Source organism: Schistosoma haematobium, chromosome 3 (genome assembly GCF_000699445.3).
Source record: "Schistosoma haematobium chromosome 3, whole genome shotgun sequence".
Lineage (NCBI taxonomy): Eukaryota > Metazoa > Platyhelminthes > Trematoda > Strigeidida > Schistosomatidae > Schistosoma > Schistosoma haematobium.
The window spans coordinates 45,557,676-45,580,868 of NC_067198.1; the positions used below are offsets into that span (position 1 = coordinate 45,557,676).

Below are 23,193 nucleotides of genomic sequence, written 5' to 3' on the forward strand. Positions count from 1 at the left end.
TCCTTGTACATTCTTTCTTTCATTCTCCGTAGTCGTTTTAGTTGTGAAGATGTAATTCGATCAAAACTTACAAAAATGGTTTCAGTAGGACAACAAATATCAAAACACAATTTAAGGTAACAAGTGATAACATCAGTAGTGTTTTCCAGTGAGTCATCTGAAAATATTTCTCAGTTAGTCGTATGAAACATATTTTTCAGATTTCGAATATTTCCTTCTGAGTAATTTCTATATTTGACTTTCTTGGTTTGATGTAAGAATGTACTCTTCACATGCTTTCCATATACTTTAGGTAGAACACGAATTATACAGTGATCCGAGCTAGACAATGGGGCACGTTTACGAGTCGCATATATACCCACATCATTAATGAAAACCAAGTCTAAATGAGCATCGAGACGGGTAGGAAAATCTACTACGTTTTGGTGACCTAGTGACGTAAGGAATCTACAGTCACATGAATTGAAATCACCACGTACAACTGAAATCGAATCACTGAGGGCAGTAACAGCGAACTCAGTGAATTCATCAGCGAAAACAGATAGTGCAGATGATGTGCAATCTGAAGTCACGTAGATATTGGTAACATAAACATATTTGTATTTATTCAGATGTTTTGGACGACATCTTAGAGTTAGACAGTCGATAAAGTCATTTGAAAACTTAAAACACACAAACGAAGACCGACACCAGTTTACGTTTAAAAACGTAGCTGAATAAGTTATGCGATTGATGGACATAATTATAAGTTAAAACAAACGAAAAACCCAGATAACTTGTTGAAATAATCAGATGGCAAGAACAAGTAGCCCAGATATTCAAGAACGCCGTCCAAGATCATGTACATATTTGGGCAGCATCACCGAGGAACACGGTGGATCTGATGCAGATGTAAACGCGTGGATCAACAAGGCAAGGGTAGCATGTTTACGGTTGAAGAACATCTGGAACTCGAAACAACTGTCTGTCAATCAACATCAAAGTCAGGATTTTCAATACAAATATCAAAACAGTTCTACTTTATGGGACGGAAACCTGGAGAACTACCAGAGCCATCATTCAGAAGATACAGGTATCAGTGATCCACTTATACTAGAGACACAGGCCAGTTAAACAAAAGCTTCTTCCATTCCGTTCAAAACCATTTAACCACCTTAACTTTTAGGATCGCAAGTTAAATTATTGCGGAACTGAAGGTCAGGCAGAATGCCGTTCCCTGAACCGATACCGTCCTATTTTGACTTACAACCTTCGTCAGGACCATCATATCAGTTTAGGTCTGTCGAAGATGTCAACAATATTGTCCAAATGCTGTTATGGAAAGTCTCTCAAGAACAACGGTATACTGGCGTTGGTTGCATACAGGAGGAGCTTTTCAGGGTATTTATACTTTCATCATAAAACATGTAATTTTAAGCATTATCCGTCAGCCATAAATTTTATTACAAGCATTCGAATGAATGCAGACTGTATACCCCGTCTGGCAGAACACAAAAAGTTAATTCAAAGGGTTAACACGCTTTTGTGGGCGTATGCTACTACTCGTAACGTTGTAACTTTGGCGGACATGGAGCAGCTAATACAGGTATGTATTGATGTCTATTTTTATTTTTTAATTGGTACTGTCACTTGTTTGGTTGCGATTATTGGAATCTAACTTGTGACAGCATGAAATCCCGGTGGCTTCTGACAAGACTTAACCCATTTCTGAAACTATTAACGTATAAACATCTATGCCAGATCATTTGAAGTCTCTAATTGGAAAACTGTGTTTCATCTCAAACTATAAGGTCCAAGTAACGTCTTGATGATTGACTTTTTTACTATAAAATCCGACCTACAATATTTCTAGCACAGGAAAGAAATTCAGGCAATGCTTAAGTCATTGCACTCTCAGCTAATAGTTTGCAGACCGAAAATTTGTCTTGCCTACTTTACTTCGTACGTCCAAGTATCATCATTAACTCTTCTATTGAATTTGTTAAACACAAATCTGTACTTCATTACTGAATTGCGTTAATCACACAAAACCATTGGACTTTTAAATTGGTTGAGTTTTTAAAGAAGTTTATGGGGTGACCATTGATGGCGTAAAAATTTTGTGTGATATTGTTAGGTTTGAAGCTTCACGAGTTCACTTAATCTGCGAACGAGAACAAGACTGAGTGACCAAAGACCAGTAATCTAGTTATTGATGAGTCCCAGCCCCGTTATCTAGAAGAAGTTCAAGCTTGGTATGGAAAATATATTCTGCAAACAACCAGAAAACGAGCGAGCCCACAAACACAATTTAAAACGTATATATACAAATACATATAATCGATATTGTCATGGGAGATTTTTAAACATTACTCAATCAGTTCATCAATTGACTGCTATTAATCATTTAATCGATATGATAAAACTACAAATATGAGTTTTGGGGATATATCGTCCCCAACAGATATACACTTTTCACAAGTTACAAAGCACATCCTAATTTTCTATTTGATACTTCGAGTGGTTCTCAGTTTGAATTCTCGGTAAACCCTCTACTTTTCCGAATTGAGTTCTTTTCATTTAGTTGTATTTAAAATAACTTCGAAATTGCGTTAGAATATCTAAGGAATTTAAAAGTTGCTTCATCAAATAATTTCTTGCGTTTTGTGTTTTAAGTTGGAAGCACCAAATGATTATCGACTTCTTGGCCCAATCGTAAGTTTACCAGCTGCACTAGAAATACTTCAAGTTAGTGAATTTGATCAACATATAGTGGCGTGTTTCACAACAGGATTTACAAATCAAGCACTGAAAATGTGTACAGAGGATGTTTTAGAAGAACTAAAAACTTGCATCTGTAAAAATCGATATCGTTTACCTACAACTGTTAGTCGAGGATCAGTTTATTCGTGGTGGGAATCAGTGTTTACAAATCATATGCTGGGAGTTTTGGATAATGTCAGGGTCGTACAACATAGCAATCAGTATCAAAAGTTGAATCAGCTGGCCAAGTATGGAATTAGAATTAAGGGGTTCTCCCATCTTGTCCAAGTAGGTTGTTTCCTATTGTCTTAATGAATTTTTCTGTAGTATGTATATATAATCACATTAAGTTTAAAAGTAATCAATTTAGCTTTGCTAGTTTTTGTTCAGCTACGTACATTATCTTTCGCTTTGTGGTTTATAACAAAATTCAGCAATGAAATACACACTTCCCTAGTTAGTCGTCAGCTTTATGTATGTTTTTAAAAAGTCCTCGACAACTCATTGGCCATGGTCAAAATATACGAAGGCACTTTTCAAACTGTTTTTCAGTGGGGAATGTTTCATTCTTTATACCGCTACATTTGTTACCATTATGAAGTGACATGTAGCACCGCGGCTCAAAATTTGGCAAAAGTTTTACCAGTTGGTCATAATGAGCTATTGAGGTTAAATTTTCCTTATAATACACTAGCTGTTTAACTTAGCTTTTTTTATTAAGATATATACAAAATATTTACTAGCTAGATGGATTTTTCAAGGCATGTCTATTGGGGCTACATTGAAAATCCACAGACCCGTAATAGTCCCGAATTACGCCTTCTGTATTAAGAGTTGAGTGTTTGTGTTTTCCTACATACTGGATACATTTATTAAGTTTCATAATGATTAAACTTCCAGATCATGAAAAAGTTATTCATCCTCATAACTTACCATTAAGGATAAAATGAAATTAATTATTTATTCAATTCTTCAAAGTTTTTGAGCATTTATCAGGGAATAAATGAAAATCAGTTCAGCGTTCATAAAGATACATTATTAACAAGTGTCTAGTTGTTCCATCGTATCTTTCGAAGTGTCTTGGCGAATAGCCATTTATTCTCAACAGCAAGTAGATAAGTCATTGTCAGTAGATGACCATTCGAATACTGCTTCACCTATTTCGATTTGAGCAACTAGGCAGCATTACTAGCCCTCACACTTAGGGTGTGACTTGAAATTAAATACACGAATCTGTACCTGGTAGTTGAGTTAATCAAAATTAGAAATTAACACGAGGTATCAGGTTACTATAACATAATTCTTTGCCTCTATTCTTTATAGGAAATAACAAATAATCTAAGGCCTGAGAATCTAAATAAAGCTGCTAGACTAGCACAAGATCAATTAGATAATGATATCCGTCAATTGTATAAGGACTTTACTTCCTCCTTGGTGAGTAAATCAGCTCTAAGTAAGTGCTTAAATTGGTTTTTTTCCCACATTTTTTTCATTATTGTCTTAATTTACATGTATACTTATTTAATGAAGAAAGCTGCGATATATTTAAAGCTACTCAATTGCTTAAGTGTACTTACTTACTTGCGCCTGTTACTCCTCATTGAGGAGCATAGGCCGCTCACCAGCATTCTCCATGCAACCCTGTCCTGGATAATCCTTTCCAGCTCTTTCCAGTTGTTATTCATCCTCTTCATATCTGCTTCTATTTCCCAATGTAATGTGTTCTTAGGCCTTCCTCTTTTCCTCTTCCCTTCAGGATTCCAAGTTAGGGCTTGCCTTCCAATGCAGTTTGACGATTTGCGTAATGTATGTCCTATCCATTTCCATCGTCTTTTCCAAATTTCCTCTTCAGATGGAAGCTGTTTTGTTCTCTCCCACAGAAGGCTATTGCTAATAGTATCCGGTCAATGGATGTTGAGTATCGTGCGTAGACAACTATTTATAAATATTTGTACCTTCTTGATGATGGCTGTGGTAGTTCTCCATGTTTCATCTCCGTACAGTAGGAAAATCTTGACGTTCTTATTAAAGATTCTGACTTTGATATTAGTTGAAAGTTGTTTTGAGTTCCATATGTTCTTTAACTGTAGGAATGCTGTCCTTGGTTTGCCAATCCTCGCCTTTACGTCTGCATCTGAACCTCCTTGTTCATCAATTATGCTTCCCAGGTATATGAAGGATTCTACATCTTCCAGAGTTTCGCCATCAAGAGTGATTGGATTGCTGTTCTCCGCTTTGAATTTGAGGACCGTGGTTTTCCCCTTGTGTATTTTGAGGCCTACTGATGCAGAGACTGCTGCTACACTGGCTGTCTTCATATGCATTTGTTCTTGTGTATGCGATAGGAGGGCTAGGTCATTTGCGAAGTTCAACTCGTCTAATTAGTTCTGAGCTGTCCATTGTATTCCGTGCTTTCCCTCAGATGTCGAGGTCTTCATAATCCAGTCGACCACCAGAAGAAAGAGGAAGGGAGGAGTAGACAGCCTTGTCTGACTCCGGTCCTTACTTCGAATTCATCAGTCAGCTGTCCTCCATGCACGACCTTGCATTGTAGTCCGTCGTATGAGTTCCGGAAAATGTTGACAATCTCAGGAGCTCCGTAGTGTCGAAGAAGTTTCCATAACGTTCTTCTATCTACACTGTCAAATGCCTTTCCATAATCAATGAAGTTGATGTATAGTGACGAGTTCCACTCAACTGATTGTTCGACGATGATCCGTAGTGTTGCAATTTGGTCTGTAGTGTAGTGGAAATTAAAAATTTAACAAAATACAAGTAATAAAGATAGTGAAAGGTAACAAAATTATCTCTTGATCGGTTCCTAATCTTAATGAAAATCAACAATCTCCACAACTGACAGTTATCATGTGACCACTGACTAGCTTCAAGAGGAAGTTTCCGAAGATCTAGTGAAAATCTGTGGCCAGTGGAAATAAACTATGTCAGGTTTTAGGTAGTTATCCACCAAAGACAATGGGAGATGGTTGCGTAATCTTGTGAATTGATTGAGGTCAAATATTAACACCGTTGGATGTCAGCTCAGTGGTCTAGAGGCTAGGAGTTCGTACGCGAGACTGAAGGTATTGGGTTGGATTCCCGTGTGCGGGATCGTGGATTCGCAATATTGAGGAGTCCTACACTAGGACGAGACGGCTCTCCAGTGCTTCCAGGTTTTCAATGGCGGTTTAACTTATATCAATTTATGATTTCAATAAATAGCTTGGTTTTGTTCATTATATCTAACAAGTCATTAACTAGTAACAACTGAAGGTCGACAACTGCTCACGTCATATTCAGGATAATTTTCATCCTAAATAAGGAAGTATCTATTTCCAAACTTATGGATGCACAACTTGTAGACAGTTTTGAAAACCTGTAAATAATGAATAGATTGAATAGGGTGATTTATTGGTTAAAGTACTTAGCTTTTTATAGTTAGGCTACAGGCTTAAACCCACCCAGCCTACTTTGCTGCGAATAGCCAAGTGGTATCACTAGCCCCCAAAACCAGGGTACATAGGCATCTGCTCATTAATTAAAGCTTATAAGCAAACGTGTCATCTTATTCATACATTGCTAACGATTCCTCATATATATTTTTTGGGTATCAATTAGTTTGAAGGGAGGTTTCTACCGTACTAACCATCGACATCTTGCTCAAAAACTTTGGGAAACTTGTCTTGTTTTAACATTCGATGTATTTAAATCTATTTCTTCTAGAGTCATATCGATCTATGAAACCAGTCAATGTTCTTAAACATTTGGCAACTTGTGCTACACAGTTACACGCTGAACTGCAAAATTGGGCTGAAGAGAGAAGTTTAGTATGGCCTAAAGGACATTTAGATTCGCTACTTGTATTTGGTCAATTTATGCAACGTATTGCTGCTACTGGGGTAAGAAATTATATATATATATATATATATATATATATATATATATATATATATATATATAATGGTGGAGCGTTTTTGCACTCTTGAGGGAGATTAAGCTCCTTGTGGGATTAGAACCCACATCACCCAGCCTCACATTTTGAAACGTTACCACTGACTTATTCAGGATGCGACTGGTCTTCAGACTATGGTACAACTGGTTGCTTACTGAGCTATAACCAATGTTGTAGTTGTCTAATTTCTTAGTGCCGAATAAATTCAATCGACCAAATTGCGTTTCCACCAAGATTCCGACTACACTTTAATGATGAATATCAGCTAACACTAGACCTTAGTCAAGTAGTATATTACGGACGCTCTGTATAAGGATGCACATTTTACATAAATTAAGATTTGCTATCATTTTTCCCTTAGTACTTATATTTTTTCCTTTTTCATGTCTTTCAGCCTTTTCGTACTCTCGTACATTTACTCATTCTACTCTTCAATACGGAATCAATGAATATCAAGGAATTATTGACTCGAATCGTATCGTCTGTGCGTAAGGCGGATCGAGTTTTGGAATCATCGTCACAACCAACAGCAGCAGATGATACGGAACTTATTGACCTGACAGTTAATTCAGACGATGAATTATGTGAGATTTCAACGAAACTTGACGGTATGAGTTATTACTGCTAGAGAATAACGTTGAATTTATTATTTCCCACTTATGTATGAACTATGGTTCTTAGTGCAACTCATTAAGTAGTTTTATTCACTTGATTTTGAGGTATGCTGTTTTTGGGATCGCTAATTTTAATATCCGTCAGCCCGAAATAAAGCAGAAGAGGTTGATTTCAAACCCATAACGCCCTTGTTCAAAGTCCAGTGCCTTATATATTAATACTCTAGATGTGTGAAATATTCAAGTCTTCTGACAATTTCTGTATACATATAAACCGTCAACTACACTCTGTATGTGACTATATTCGGAACTTACCTCTTGATTTAATCTAAAATCATCAAATTAGTTATTAGACTAAATTATTAACAAAAAATATTCACCTTATGAAATAAAACAAGGCTATCGATAAATAAATTTTGTGGCAATGGTACAAATGTATTAGTAAGTCATAGGTTAGTGATTGAATCCCTCGATTCTTATCAATTAAATTATTGATTTTTATCCACCAACCTAGTTTGTTTCGATCAGCTGGACAGTATCACTAGTCCTCAAGTGGATCTGTGTCTGTAATTAAGACAATCAAGTTTCATCCACAAAGTTACAGATTCTTGTTATCGCTTTATCTACTTCTGTTTGGACAACTAACTAATATCACCAACCTTCACACTAAGACTTTGACTTGAAGTCAGATTACACTAACCTATACCTAGTAGATAACTTGATGATGACAAGTCTTTAGGATGTACTTTATAATATAAATTATAAATATCTTCAAGGACTGACAATTGTTATTTAAATAAAATTTTCAATATCTCTATCATTGTTTACTTTTTGCAGATGCTATCACAACTAAGTATCCCGAATTGACAGAGATTGTAGACAAATTTAATGATTTGTTAAGACAACAACAGCAACACGAAGAAGAAGGTAATGTTGTGAATCAATCCAACAATTTGTGGTTATCACTGGCATCATTGGAACGTGAAATTTTCCCACAAGTAATTGGTCAGAATTCTCCATCTTTATTAAGTCTACTTGCTGAAGCTATAAATGACGGTGTGAACAATGTGAATTTAGTAAGCATCAAGTCTTTTTTTCTTATTTCCTAAAGAAATACTTTAATTCCTATAATTCACCAACATATCACACGTTCGTGTATCAGGACGTAGTATGAATTCTTTGGCTGTTAGTTTAATGCATGTTATTAACTGCAAAATTCTTGGTTGGGAGGTCCGCTTGATAATCGTGATTAGTGGTTGAAAATGTTGAGTGATATAGTTAAAAAATCTATCTCAGTGTCGCAGATAATTCCACTTTTTGTCTACCACCTAGATCCTGAGCCGCCTGAGTTATTCCGTGAATCAGTACTTTCCTCTTAAATTACACTTTCTTTGTCTAATTTTTTTTGCTGTCGCTACTACTATTATCGGTAGTGTTGTATATTTTTCATACTTTCATCTAGCTGTCGTGATGTGGTGTGGCAACATATGTTCTAGGTTCTATGTAAATTGTGACTGATCATTTGTTCTACTAGCGTGCTCGGGTTTAATCTACAGCTTTGTGTCTATGAGAATGACTGAGAACACCAGACTGCCTAAACTGAAGTACGTGTAGTGGAGTTCGGAGGTACCGCTTAATGGTTACATGTTGAACACTTTAATTACCAATTCACCACATCAACCAGTTGGATCTTTCAATGATGATTGACAACTCAAATAAATACGTATTTTGCCTCATTTAGGACTCCTAATTTAAATGTGGTTGTATTCATGTTAATGTTTTCATTAACATTCATATCTGGTGTCCATACTTTCTGTAACTTCATTGACAGTATTTAGGATAACGTTTACCAAAGTGTTTACTAGGTAATATGCATTCGTCTGTATATCTGGTCTACTTGTATATTTCCTGAAACCAAACTTGACAGAAAGCGATTAATGTGGCTTGTTATTCACTGGATTAGATCATCCCTGACTAGTTAAAATGGCCTTTTTGAATAGAGCCTCATTGAGAATATAATCAATAACGTGTGGACACATTTAGCTGATTAATCTCAATTGAGAAAAAGAAAATGCTTCCCGGATTCTACAAATTAGTGGAATGTGTTTGTATGGATGATTTCTTCCTAAGTTGATGGAAATCTTGTTAGTGTACAAAACGAAATTTCATTCTCTAGTACTCTTAAATTTCATCTGAATAAATACATTGGAGAGTGAGAAAATCAGAATCATTTTTTCGGTTTCTCATAAACAATAATTTAATGTAGACTAGTTTAAACTCTAAAATCTCTTTTCAAAATGGTTAAGATAGCGACAGACATGATGTTAATTAGCAATATAGAGAAAATGATCTGTTCAAAGTATGTTTGAACACACACTGGTTACGCTAATATGTATAAATTAGAACCAAACTCTATAGGAGTTTTATTTATTTATTTATTTATTTCAACACATAGATATTGGTACAAGGAGGCACCAAATACATATGCGCCACACAGATATCATTTGATATGTGTGAGGGCTGTGATACTGCCCGGGTGCTCAGACCGAAGCAGGTGGTTTTCTTAAAGGGCCACACCCCGACTCTTTGACCTAAAGGTCTGACCCACAAGGCAGTGAAGCATCGCAAGGAGATGCAGTCCCATGGTAGCCGGTGACCAACGATTGGTTCATACTCCAATCGTTCCCGCAGGATACTGGAGCCCATGTGCACCATTGATTTGGAATCCGGTTAAAGCACCGGACATTCGCTTTTCGTCCTCTCATTTTCGTAAACAACACCGGTGCCACGAGAAGGCAGTGAGTAGAACTTCCCTGACAGAGGCTATATACGCGTGGCCATGTGAGAGCATTTCTAGAGGGAGAGCGGACTCTCCCCACTTTCGGCCGTACCAGGGCATTTGGGGCTAGGAATGTGAAATTATGGCTTCGTGTTTAACACCCTCTACTTCCAACCATTGAGTTTCAGGTTCGAACTCCACTTTAAGTATGTACATTTAAATACTTGGGGAATATTACTATTAATAAAAAAAAGCTCATGACCAGATTGATAATTTTTACATTACCAAATAGTATTTTGACAAACCAATGAAATGTGACTCAGTAAAATGTCAAATCTAATACAAGTTACTCATGAGTAATATAATTAAATAAAGTTTCAGAAATGAATTACATTGTTTATTTTTTATTAGTTTCCAGTTAATGTGACTGATATCAGAAAAGATAAAATACGTGATGAAAACATTTACAATGAATCAAGTCCAGGTAAAGCTAGTGTACTACACGAAGAATCATCAACATCAAGAGATATAGATCCTGGATTAGTATTTGACTTCGTACAGAAATTGACATGTATCTCTTCGAGAAGTAAAGAGGTTAGTTATTGTTCATGACGTTTTTCATCACAGTTCAACCGCTACTTTCCTTCAAAATTTTCTACTAGTTAACTGGGTTTTTTTTTCTTAGAATTTATTTGATTACCTTTTTTCATTGTCAATATCTTTGCGCCCCGAAACATACAGAAGTATATATTGCTTAATGTATATTACATAGACAAGTTACATTGTACTTGGTACAATATAAAAACAGTTGTGATTTCAAGATATTATTTATTGCAAATTAATTTTAGGTGAAAAGAACCGTTAAAGGGAGTACTATATAACTGATGTTACGTGGTTGGATATAGTTGACAGGAGACCCTGAACTTAGATTTCGTGTTAGTTGGCACTTACCAGCAGGGTATACTTTCAATCCTTTGGGAACTGATGCTTCCTATTGGATTTGAGTCCACGTCGTTCAGCTTAATAATCTGAGACGTTATCATTAAGCTCTTCGGACCACAGGCATTTGATTTTCCATCTTTGTAACTTTTCCGCTATGGGTACTTCTAATTACACACATGTACTGGTTAATGGTGAAAAACTTCACCGTTTTCTGTTGATGACATAAATCATACGATTCCACATATCAGCTAAGATTTCAAATATGAATAGATTTGTTTCGACTTATCCTTAATTCGTTAATAAGTCATATGAACGTCCTATATTCAACCCTTTATTTCGGAATAATTCTTGCGCGCTTCATAGAAGTCCGTAAACTAGACAATTATGCTTTTTCTAAAACAATGTCAAGTTGACGAAATTAAAACCAAAGACATAAAGTAAAGCCATATTCTTGTAATTTTGTACTATAAATTTCTTAGGCTTCTGTGTATGTATAGATTTTTAGAAATCCTATAAATAATACAAACTACAGGATAAATGACTGAAAGACCCGAATGTACATTGTATCTCAGGACGTTGCATTAGTTCATCAAATCATCTGAGTCGTGTTAGTGGGGATTTACACGATAATGACAATCAATGGTTGGAGATATTGGTTGACATAAATCAGAATCGGTCTCATCGGTATTGATACATTCAATCTATACCTTCCTCTATATCTTCCAGTTCCAATATTCCCCGTACAAATCGTTTCACTCTTTTTTCTCGAACCATAATACTAATTTTTTATTCTTCTCAAATAGCATTACTATTACAATTATTTTGACTATTTTACCATTCGTCTTTTTAATTTCATTTTGCTATACTTATTTGGTATAATAACTTAGACTAACGGGAATTTGTACACCACGCTCTATATTGATTATGATTAATTCATTCATGTTTCAGGATAAATGATCTAACTTATTTATAACACTTCTGGTTAATATCTACAGGGAAGCATAATTGATAATAGTTCTTTCTTAAACTTGGATGAACAAATGAGCTGATAATATGAGAATTAATTTTAGTCAAACATGGTAACTTATTTTTCATCCAAAAACGATATCTCTTTTCGATTTGGATTAATTATATACACTCTTTGTCTTCCCTTAAACTATGAGATTATAATCGCTTTATACCTTTCTTTCTAGGAACTAATTCTTTCTTCCTATACTATATCCTTATATGCAATCTTTCTTTTATGTATTACCTGTCAGTCAGTCAGTAACAACGTAGAACTTCGTATGTACGTACATCAGTTTGAGTTGCCATACCACATCAGCACAGAGATGCAGTTGTCGATTCAAATCCCATAGTGGTAGAGGTAGTAAGAGTATAAGCAGTAATCGGGAACATTCGGGATTGAAGATGCTATTTAAAGAGTATGATCCAGTGAAATAAATTTGGGAAGGGAAAAAAAGGGACACGAATAATTCAGAAGATTAGAATTTAGGAGAACACAGAGTGGATAAACCTCTGCCATTGCAAATGATTTTGAACCGTGTCATGTCCTGACCGTAGCTGCTACCTTGACGTGGTGGTCGGGCTTGCCTATCGAGCTATATTGGCTGGAACATATGTTCCTGCAGGTTTTACCATGCCAGGCAGGTCGATTGGAGAATGGTAAGACTAAAAGCAGCAACTCAAGGTCTGAGGGCGAAGTCGTACTGCTGACTGTAGAGGTGTGTGACAGCAGTAAGGTGTTTCCCTCGGACAACCAGCATCTGCAGCGATGCCGCCTTCTCACAAGGAAGTAAGGGGTTAGAAAAGGTCGGCCTTAAAAATGTGACACCTCACCTTACCTCACGGATTTCCATCTCCGGCGGTAAGGCCCATTGAAGAACGCAGCTAACACGTTAATAACCTCCCACTAATAGGCCGTGCGCGACCGGCCTCAGGCAGTTGTCCCTTGGGCTCTGTGGTCACGCTCCTAGATCGTTAAGACCAACATTGATCCAAATTCCTTTTCAGGTCCCTCAAGAAATACCCTTCCACGGTGTAGGAAACCGGGAAGTGATATCAACTCTCATACCCGTAACGAGACCAAGTTGGTCACATTCAAATCCTTCCTACATCTCCTAATAACTCTCTTTATATATTACCACCACTGAATTAACTACTATGAATTTAGTGTTCATCTTCTTGTGCTAATGAAGTGTCGCGAATTGGACTGATGCATATATGTGCCTGATCCTACGTTGTAGCTGACTGACTGAAATACCTTTTGAATAAATTTCTGTACACAATTTCCTGACTGTCACCAGCAATAATCCATGTTTTTCTTTTTATAAAAAAAACAAGGTATATGTTTAATAATTAAATCACTGATTACTACTATTGTAAATGCATACATGTCTTTTCAGTAGAAGAATAACATACAATCACTTACGTTATCTAATCCTTTTATTGTTTTCCTTAACAACAACACCAACAACACCAACAAAATACAAATTTAGGAATTGTGTAAACTTGTCTGTGAAAATTTACGTATCATTCACACATCAAAATTGGAGCAGTTGATTGAATCAATTTTATCACAAATTATGGATGATCATGAAATCAATAAAGTAAAACCATTAGTTTATCAGTAAGTTAGTAGTTTTCTTTTTTGTTTGTTTATTGTATGTGTTATTCGATTGATTGTAGCGGTTATTGGTTAAAGTTGTAGAGTTTATTACTAAAATTATATTTATACATGTATATCCTTACTTGGTAGTGAATATTCTGAGAAGTTTACTCTTAATTTTATGAATAGAAGTAACTAAAAAAACACGGTTCATGGATAGTCAAGTCGTCGGAAATTGTTTCTACCGTATAAAAAGAATACTCGTCAATATAGAATACTTCAATTATATTTTCTTACTTTGTGATTGGATGTAAGGTAGCTGAATCGCGCCAGTATTCAAAAAGTATGGTACACGAACGGAAGCTACACTATGATGCATATTAAGTTTGGAAGTAGTGACTAAGTGGTTGTGGTGGTCGACTCATAGCCACTAAACTTCCGGTTCAAACTCGACTCCACTTCGCTTTGGGTAACTGGGTGGTATTAGCGATCTACAATTGAATGTCTTGAAGGGGTTCTATGAAGATTGATTCAACTTGTAGGATGTATTCACAGATTGATCTCAGTTTGGCTACTATTGAAAACTAAGGAGTACTGTTTCGTATTAGCATGGAACTCTTCAGCAGTGCATATTCATGACTCTTATATGGGTCGAGTTCTGGACTTCTGGGCCTCTTGGCGAACACCTAACCGTCAGAACCACTGGGCTAGGGTCCAGTTTCAGCTTCAACCAGTTTTTAATATAGCGCAACAACCATTCAGTTTCATTGGTGATAACTGTTTCACTCTCAACGTGTTTGAACTTTACCAGTCACAACTTCTTACTAGAGCTTCAAGAACATCCTATAGCAAGTCACTAGTGAGGTGACTTTTATCGGTCCAATTGGAAAGGTTTTGTAGAGAATAGTTTACTTTGTAGATTTTATTCGTCACAGCGTTCTTCCTGAAAGTCGTGATCTCTATCCCTGCCGGTCGTGTAGTACGCCTCGGTTTTCAATGATACCTAGACTAAGATCGAATTTTGTCGGATGCAACTTTAATAACAATCCTATATTCATTAAACCCCTTCAACAAAAACGCACTAGTTTGAACTCTCGATTTGAAATCGCCCAATATTCACGTAGTTACTGAATTACTTTATGCAAAAAGTATATTTTTATAGGATTTGCTTTTTCTTCAAACTATTTTTTATGCTTAGTGAATTTTAAGATTTCACCCCACGTGTTGGATAAGACGAGCTAGCTTATAATGCATTGATCCACTCTATTCTAAATTTGCAATATCGGAAGGTAAATAACTAATGGCAATGGCGTATCATGAATAATTACTGTTATATTACTGGTTGTAAAGTTTCTGTTTTGATATATGGTATCAACTTAGATCGAATGTTGCTACCTAGAATTTTTGCATTAACACTTTACATCCTTTTTTTGTGTCAAGTTTTTAAGTTGAGATTGTTATTTATCATCGTGATGACCATGAGATGGTGAAAATGTGTACCTCAGGTGGATGATTTTGGTAGTCTTATTATTTGAACTAGATGGTGTAGTTGTGGAGCCTTCATTGTTCTTTTGAACAACATCATCAGCATAAACGTCAGGTAGAAATGAAGTATTCGAATTTTTTTCACATTTGACTAACAGCTTGTCCTGTCGATCTCGATCTTGATTGATTATTGTCGATCTTTAACCTGTCATTGTCTGGATTTCTATTTTTATTGTCTACCCATCGTAGTATCGCAGTATGTATACCTATTATTTATATCTAAAAATACTATTTCGTTATTCGATTTTTCAGTCATCATGTTCATTTACCCAACATTTTAACTATGGAAGAAACTCAACAATCTATAAGTTTACAATCGTCATCGTCAGATATTATTTCGCGTTTGCTTACTCAACGTGAATGTGTCCTAAGCTTTCTGTCAGCCTGTCCTTCTTTAATGGATTTAGAAGCATGGTCTCAATGGTATCAAGATTGTCTATTCTATGATCGTTGGGGTAGTCTTGATTCATTTCTTATAGAGGCTGGAGCTGAACAAGGTGAGGCTTTTTTGTTTGTTTAGAAAATCAAAATAAGTTTATTTTTCCCACTTTCATAACTATTTTTTTTATACCATACTGTGTCTATCTTAGAGGGAGGAAAAGCCTTTTTCTTTTGACTTTTCACTGTTTCTCGCCAAAATCTTATCGTAATCCCCGGTAGATTGCATTTCTTCTTTCATTCCTATCAGTTATGGATTGTCTTTTCCTGTCAATTGTCCACTGTCAATTAGTTACACAGACGTTTTGTTTAAAATGAAATTGCTTTTTCTCAAAATGACAAAATATTCTTTTCTAAAAAAAGTGGTCATCTTTTGAGGTATTACTTAACCAATCAGTCATGGTCGTGATCAATATAAAGCTTGAAGCGAATGTGCGTTAGCTTAATTTACTATATCACACCAACTCAGCGAGATGAGCTTAACAAGATAAATGGCAAACGAATCGAAATAATTGTGGTGGAAATGATAGTTAACATGATTAAATATTAAAAATATAGTTTGAGAAAACGGGATTAAGTCGAGAAATAAAATCTATGGATTTATAAAAAAGCCGGTGGTTTAAAGAAAGCCAAATAGTAAATGAGTCTGTACCACTACGGCGGATTCTTAGCCATATTATCCAGCGTCTCTAGCCAATGATTCCAATTATCTCACGGACCTTAACGATATAGACAGTGCGGTAGCTTAGTGGTACCTGCTTCTGTTTGGGCGCCATGGTAGTATTCCAGTACTCACACAAATCAAATGGTGTGCGCATATATATTTGGTGCCTCCTTACACCAATGTTTATATGTTTAAATAATAATAGCTTAGTTTTTACGATGCACGACCCTTAGCCACTAGATTGCCAGTTTGAACCCTGCTCCTCCTACTTCACTTCGAGTGACTGTGTAGTACCATTAGTTTCCACACTTATAATGTCGCTCATATTCAATTACCTGGTGAATGAATTTCTTAACTTATCCATTATTATCAACAAAACTCAGACCGACAGGTAGTAACTTTATTCACTAATGCCGTTTCGAGTTTTGATCGTCCCTAGTTTACTACATATTATGTAACGATTGGCATTTCATTCTGTCGTACCTTAGTATTTCCCTAATTGTAGTAGTTGAGCAAGTCCCGTACTTATTGTAGCGTGAGCTCTGTAATTCCATTCTATTTATAGCAGATATCATTCACTAATTCTCCAAAGCTTATAGTAGTGTATTCTATTGAACAAATGTAGAATATTAGTCCTATATTTCGAGTTTTTAACTAATTTGTAAAGATAATTTCATCTCAATAGCATTTTATTCTTATATTTTCGATTTTCGATGCATTTATGAGTTTATTTACTCGTATAATGGCTATACTGCTTAAAGTGTTCATATAAAAATTGTAAAGTCAGTAGGAGACCGACCCTCTCTGTGTTGCAACCTACTCGAACTTTTGGCACACCTATTATCCAAGTGTACATATAATGAATTTTCTCCTTGTAGTGTGTTCCAAAGAGGTGCTAGGAAATTGTACCTGCCTGTTTCAAGTTACTTAACGAACATGTCAATTGTGAACACTCAGATCCACTGGCACTGTGATACCCAAAATTTATAGCCTACCAAAAGTACATAGAAGTAGTTAACCACTTCACCTAGTCCTAGATATGGTTAGTTCAGCCTACCATATGCCAGCGATGTGACTACTAGAACTTCGAGAGTTACTACATAAAAGAATTCGTAGAGCAGTGTAAACTACAATTTTGAATTTATCAACAAAATTGGAGAGCAAATCATAAATTTATGGTACCACATGATGTATCATCTTTACTCATGAATGTGCCAGAAAAATTGGTTGACTTCATATGTAATGAATATGCATTTTTTGTTCAACAGGAAGTTCTATAGACAATATGACAGTGCTATTAATTGATCACTATTAGGCCTAATCCAAAATTAGGAAACAGTCCTTTAGAAAGTGGTGTAAACAAAAGGGAAATATCAAGAAAAGCTGTACACTTGAGAAATCGGTATCCCTATAAATGTATATGGTGACGGTCGACCAGAACCTTTGAGGCCCTATATATATATATATATATATATATATATATATATATATATTGGAGAGAGAGCGAGCGAGAAAAATTGTCCCTCTTTGAAAGTACCGCTCTAAATTGATTCATAATATTGTTGATGTCCTAACATATATTATCCATACATTATTGGCATCTGGGAATAATTATTGTCCTTGTTCCCGTAAAAAAACAAATTTATCACTTAAATTTGATATTATTTTATTTACGAGTATTTATTTTTCTGCCTTTTTAGTATGTGACCAATTCAATTTACTTGCTATACGTATACTTCCATTTGATGGTGCCGTTGTTGGTAACAATAGCCAACTTTTACGATTAACTGCACATCCTTCATCGAATGATTTAAAAGATGCATTAGAAAAATGGCGATACAATCGTGATTCTCTTACAATTCGTCTTGTTGGAGATTATCTAATCGGTTCAGTTATCAAGGCTAGTAGATTGACAATTAGTCAAGCATGTTCCATTATTACGAATCATTTCACTACTACTACTACTACTACTACTACTAACATTTCTAAAAATGTCTCAGGTATGATTATTGTTATAAATGAAATTGCGATGTTCTAACCTAAAATAGGGTCCATCAACACTCTTGTAACAAGATGGTCAACTGTTATGTCTGGGGAGTCGTCGCTGTTGCAACACGTTGCAATTGTTTATACTTAATAGCATCATATAGGGGGGGGAGAGGAGTAGTACATATAGTTACTATAAAAGCACACATACTGAATATAATTCATCTGAATTAATGCAGGAAATAAATTTGTCACAATGAATGAGTATTCACGCTTTTCATATAAAACAAAGTTTATACTGAATTATGAATCAAGAAAATATTTGAACCTCAAAGTGTTACACTGAACAAAGCTTGCGCCTATCACCCTGGACGAATTTCTCAATGAATTAATATATAAAATATTGACTGAAATAATATCATCCGTTTATCTCTTTATATCAGTTGTAGTGACTAGTTTGTGTGCTTTCAATGAGCTAATTTTGTTTTGTTACTTTTTCTAGATTCAAATGAATGGATTTATTTTGTATACAGTCTGTTAATGAAGTTACCATACAGTCTATTAGGTTTGGTATTCTCTTTAGTAAGTTTCTAAAATGTTCATATTTTATGCCAGTCTGTTTTACTTACTATGTTTATCATTACAAGTGTGTTAGAAAATTACCACAGATAGGATATATTCTGTAAATTTTAATGATGGATATATTGTAAGTGTAGTTGATATGTGTTCAAACTAGATCTTATGTTGGCTGTGTGTTTGGCTCATTGGGTATTTTTCTTAGAAGTAAACCATAAGATTTTGATGATTTCTATTCATTTTAGTTTATCAGTTTTAGTGAATGATGACTGGTTTAATAATGTCTTTAAGGCCTTAGCTTGTATATTGTCAAACCACTGAATAAGTAGTGGTAAAGTAGGCCTAGAGTACTGGTTCAGTTTTATAAATAGGTTGATATAGCTGTTAAAACTCACTGACAAATATGCTTGGTTTGTGTGCTTTCTATATCCAATCACCGTCTACTTCGATTTATTTATTCATTTGAACACATAAATATTGGTACAAACGATCACCGAATACATATATACCACACAAATCATTGAATTTATAAATGGGCTGAGATACTGTCTGTGTGAAGACTGAAACATATGGCTATTTTATGGGGCCACACCCGGAGCCTTCGATCTAAAGGTCTAATCCACAAGGCAGTGGAGCAGTGTCAGGAGATGCAGTCCTATGGTAACCGGTGACCAACAGTGGGTTCATACGCTGTTTGTTCTTTCAGGATCCTGGAGTCCATGTACACCATCGATTTTGAATCAAGGTTTTCCAACTCCTCTAGGTGAACTCTCTTTGTTCATTAACCCAGTTAACGTGCTAGAAATTTAATTTTCGTCCTCTCAATTTTGTAAACAACACGCCCGCCATGACAAGGCAGTGAATAGGACTTCCCTGATAGTGGCTGTATACGCGTGGCCATGTGAGAGTATTTCGAGAGGGAGAGCGGACTATCCCCACCCTCGGTCGTACCAGGTCATTTGGGGGTCTATATTGTCCTGCTATACGAATAAATTTACAAAAGCCTAATTAGTGAGATGACGGTGAAACACAGGATCATATGATAAGGTCATTGACTATTGATACGAGCTCAATTTAAATTAGATGCCTTCTCTCTTTATCTTTTATTCACTGTTTTATTGTAAAATTTTTCATTTTGAACCAGTACAAAAGTTATTATCAGATTCCATATTATTGACGACCGACCATCAAACTAGTGAACTCAACTAATACAAGTGGTAAATACAAATTTATCATCTTAACATTATCGAATAGTAAATACACAGTGTATTGTCACAGAATAATCGACAATAACTTCCTATTGAATATCATTCAATTTCTTAAAATTTATTTAATATTTCAGATTATTATTCCAAGTTTAGAATCAGCAGGAATTCGATATTCTACATCATGGCCATTAGATAAATCTGATATATCACTCATGAATAATAATGTTTCATCTATCAATTATAGTCTTTTACATATCTTCTTCCATGATGAACTTCTTTCTTTGAATACATTCATTGATGAGAATAATTCACAATTGAATCGAATTTATTTAATTTCTGCTATTGGTAGTATTGGTTATCAATTAAAATGGCCTGCTTATATTAAATATTTTGAAGAAAATCGTTTTAAATTAATTGATAACCCAACTACTGTTACTATGATGAATATTGATCAAATGAAAAACATTGATATGAATTGTCAATTATCAACAATTAGTATTTTACCTTCATCTTTATCTGAGACCCAATTCATATCTGAAAATGTTGATAATAATGATAGTAATCAAATATCGACTTGTTCAAAATTAATGGAGAATAATGAAGTAAGTTGAAATTAAGTATGAAAATGTGACAATGTCTCAATGGGTAGAAAAAACTCCCCAGATTTTCTGATGTTTCGTGACTTCAGAGAATAAATAACCAAATTCAGAAAATCTATTTTTTCTACCCATTGGGATATTTAAAATATATTATTTATTTATAGCAATCTACCTGTTGGATCTATCGAGGCGTCCAAGTCACCCGATTGAGATACGCGCAAAACCGAAGTTTCCAAAACAACTATTTGTCTACAATAGCGGTTTTTTATTGAACAATACACAAAATTTAGTTACAAACCTCAACTTGTGGGGTGTCTGGGGCGTTTAAACGCGTGCTTCAAGTATGAAATAAAAGGCTTCCTGTAACAGTAACATAAAGAATAATTACAACATACGATAGTACAAAGGACAGCTAATATCTGTGTCTAAATTCGATAACAGTTTATGAACAATGGAAACCCGAACCAAGAGCAAAACAATATGGAAACTGTTACATTTAAACAAATGCACAAAACTGTGGATAACTGCTACAGTGATTAAGGTACAATAATTACAATGATAAGTACAATAAACGTTATAAGTATATGTGAACATTTCAGAATATTACAACTTGCGTTACAACTTAAGTTTAAAAATTGTTGGGAATACAACTGTTTACTGAATGTAAATAAGTAGTATAAAACAATATACAAAAGAATGGAAAGGGGGCGAGTAGGAACAATGTAAGACAAACTTAACACTACCCAATGCTCAATTTATTCGAAATCGTCAAATCAAACCTTGATAATGATACCTATGAAAATGTGACTTTCAATTTTTGCGGATTTTTGTTGTTGTTGTCTATCAGTATAGGGTATCTATAGTCTTGTGGAAATCTGTCCTCTTTAATGGATTCAAACTTGGGTTGTTCAGTTTCTCAGTATGAGATTTTACTACTGAACTACTCAGACTATGATTATCGTACAGAAATAAGATATTTATATTGATTAATCACAGTAATTTTACTGTGATTGTATAGAATTGATTCTGCATTCTACTTAGTCAAAAAAATAGTTTATTATTTTTCTGGACAATACTATCGAAAAATTTAGGATATTAGAAAGAATTGCTGTAGGAAATGAAAGTTTATTAACTATTAAAAAAACTCAGTCTCCAAACCATACCAACGATAGTGAAGGATACTAACCAATTACGTGAAAAATTTAAACCTCACTAGTTAGAATAAGCAATACAATCACGATCTTAAACTTCCTAAATGCAATCCTGAATGGGGTTCGAGTAGTGTGCGGAATAATACTATGGGTTTCTGAAACACGATATAGTATAAGTTCATGATGTCATATACGTTTGATCTAAGCTATATGTTAGTAGGTGCAGGTTGATTATCTGGTTTGGATCGACATGATAATTGAGATTTGTGATTGAAGTTGGATGTTGATATTGTTGAAAACTGATCTCGAATAAACCTTATCTTCATAGCTGTTAACTCACCATGTTAAACTCTAGCTTAGTAGTCAGAGCAGTTAATTTTCAGTCGTCGGGTTCAAGTTTCGAGGCACATTCTACATAATTTATTCTAGTCAGATGGCGAACTTAATTGGCATGAGAGTTTTTTGTAACAAGGGGACTAACATACTCTTTATTATGTTTGATTCTGTAAACACGACCTGAAAGTAATATTACTCGTATATTTTCTTGCATCACCAACCAATCATCAAATAAAAGCTACAGTAAGATCGAGCTATTAGTCTAGCCACATTATAAGCATCAAGGAGTTATATATTTTTAAATTCAACCTTTTAAAAAATCGTATTATGTAGGATATTGCAACCAATGTATCCATTCAAAGTAACGATGTCAATACAAACGCCAGTGATATTTGCAAATCTACAATTCACTTGGATAAAAACATGACAATAGCTGATTCTAAAAATCTATCATCTGATCGCCATCAATTTATCGAAGAGATTAGACGCCGAGAATTTGGTGTCGGTGTTGAATTAAGTGAAGAAGCAACTGATCTAATTCAGGTTAGTTACAATTTAATGGTCTTCCTTTCGAAATAAAGTATAGACTATGACTATTACCATTTTCACCTAAAAGTCACAGAAACGCTTATTGTTTTGTAATAGATACATAATATAATCCAACTTTTCATTTTACTATTCGATAACGTGTGCATTTTTCTTCCTGTTTTGTTAGTTTCACTGGTTTAGTACAACGCATTTTTTACTGCAAATTGAAGCAACACATATAAACGAACAGTATTGTTTGCAACAAGATCTCATGTACAACAATGGAATTATATTGCTTACTTACTTACCTCTTATCGAGGAGTATAGGTCATCCACAAACATTGTCCATAGAACTATGTCCTGGACAATCCTTTCCGGCTGTTTTCAGTTGCTATTCATGCTTTTCGTGTCTGCTTCCGATTCTCAACTCAATGTGTCCCTTGGCCTTCCTCTTATCGTTATCCCTTCAGGATTCCAGTTTAGGGCCTGCCCCCCGGAGCAGTTTGGTGATTTCCGTAATGTATGTCT

General features: G+C 35.1%; 1 protein-coding gene across 3 annotated transcripts in view; it reads left to right on the forward strand.

Moving 5' to 3' along the window:
• The first annotated feature begins 1,184 nt into the window (after window positions 1-1,184).
• The window catches only part of CBLL1_2 (Cbl proto-oncoprotein, E3 ubiquitin protein ligase-like 1), an 87,544-nt gene continuing 65,535 nt past the window's right edge, over window positions 1,185-23,193 (forward strand). For 2 of the 3 annotated variants that reach the window (XM_051213974.1, XM_051213975.1), the window contains exons 1-14: window positions 1,185-1,380; window positions 1,418-1,585; window positions 2,656-3,030; window positions 4,066-4,195; window positions 6,463-6,638; window positions 7,086-7,299; window positions 8,143-8,381; window positions 10,496-10,678; window positions 13,525-13,655; window positions 15,432-15,676; window positions 17,982-18,281; window positions 18,770-18,849; window positions 20,186-20,653; window positions 22,471-22,680. In XM_051213974.1, coding sequence (XP_051069996.1) covers window positions 1,207-1,380; window positions 1,418-1,585; window positions 2,656-3,030; window positions 4,066-4,195; window positions 6,463-6,638; window positions 7,086-7,299; window positions 8,143-8,381; window positions 10,496-10,678; window positions 13,525-13,655; window positions 15,432-15,676; window positions 17,982-18,281; window positions 18,770-18,849; window positions 20,186-20,653; window positions 22,471-22,680 — 3,093 coding nt within the window. In that variant the 5' untranslated portion in view covers window positions 1,185-1,206. Of the gene's footprint in view, window positions 1,381-1,417; window positions 1,586-2,655; window positions 3,031-4,065; window positions 4,196-6,462; window positions 6,639-7,085; window positions 7,300-8,142; window positions 10,399-10,495; window positions 10,679-13,524; window positions 13,656-15,431; window positions 15,677-17,981; window positions 18,282-18,769; window positions 18,850-20,185; window positions 20,654-22,470; window positions 22,681-23,193 lie in introns of those variants that run through there. The other variant, XM_051213976.1, reaches the window with a different exon arrangement.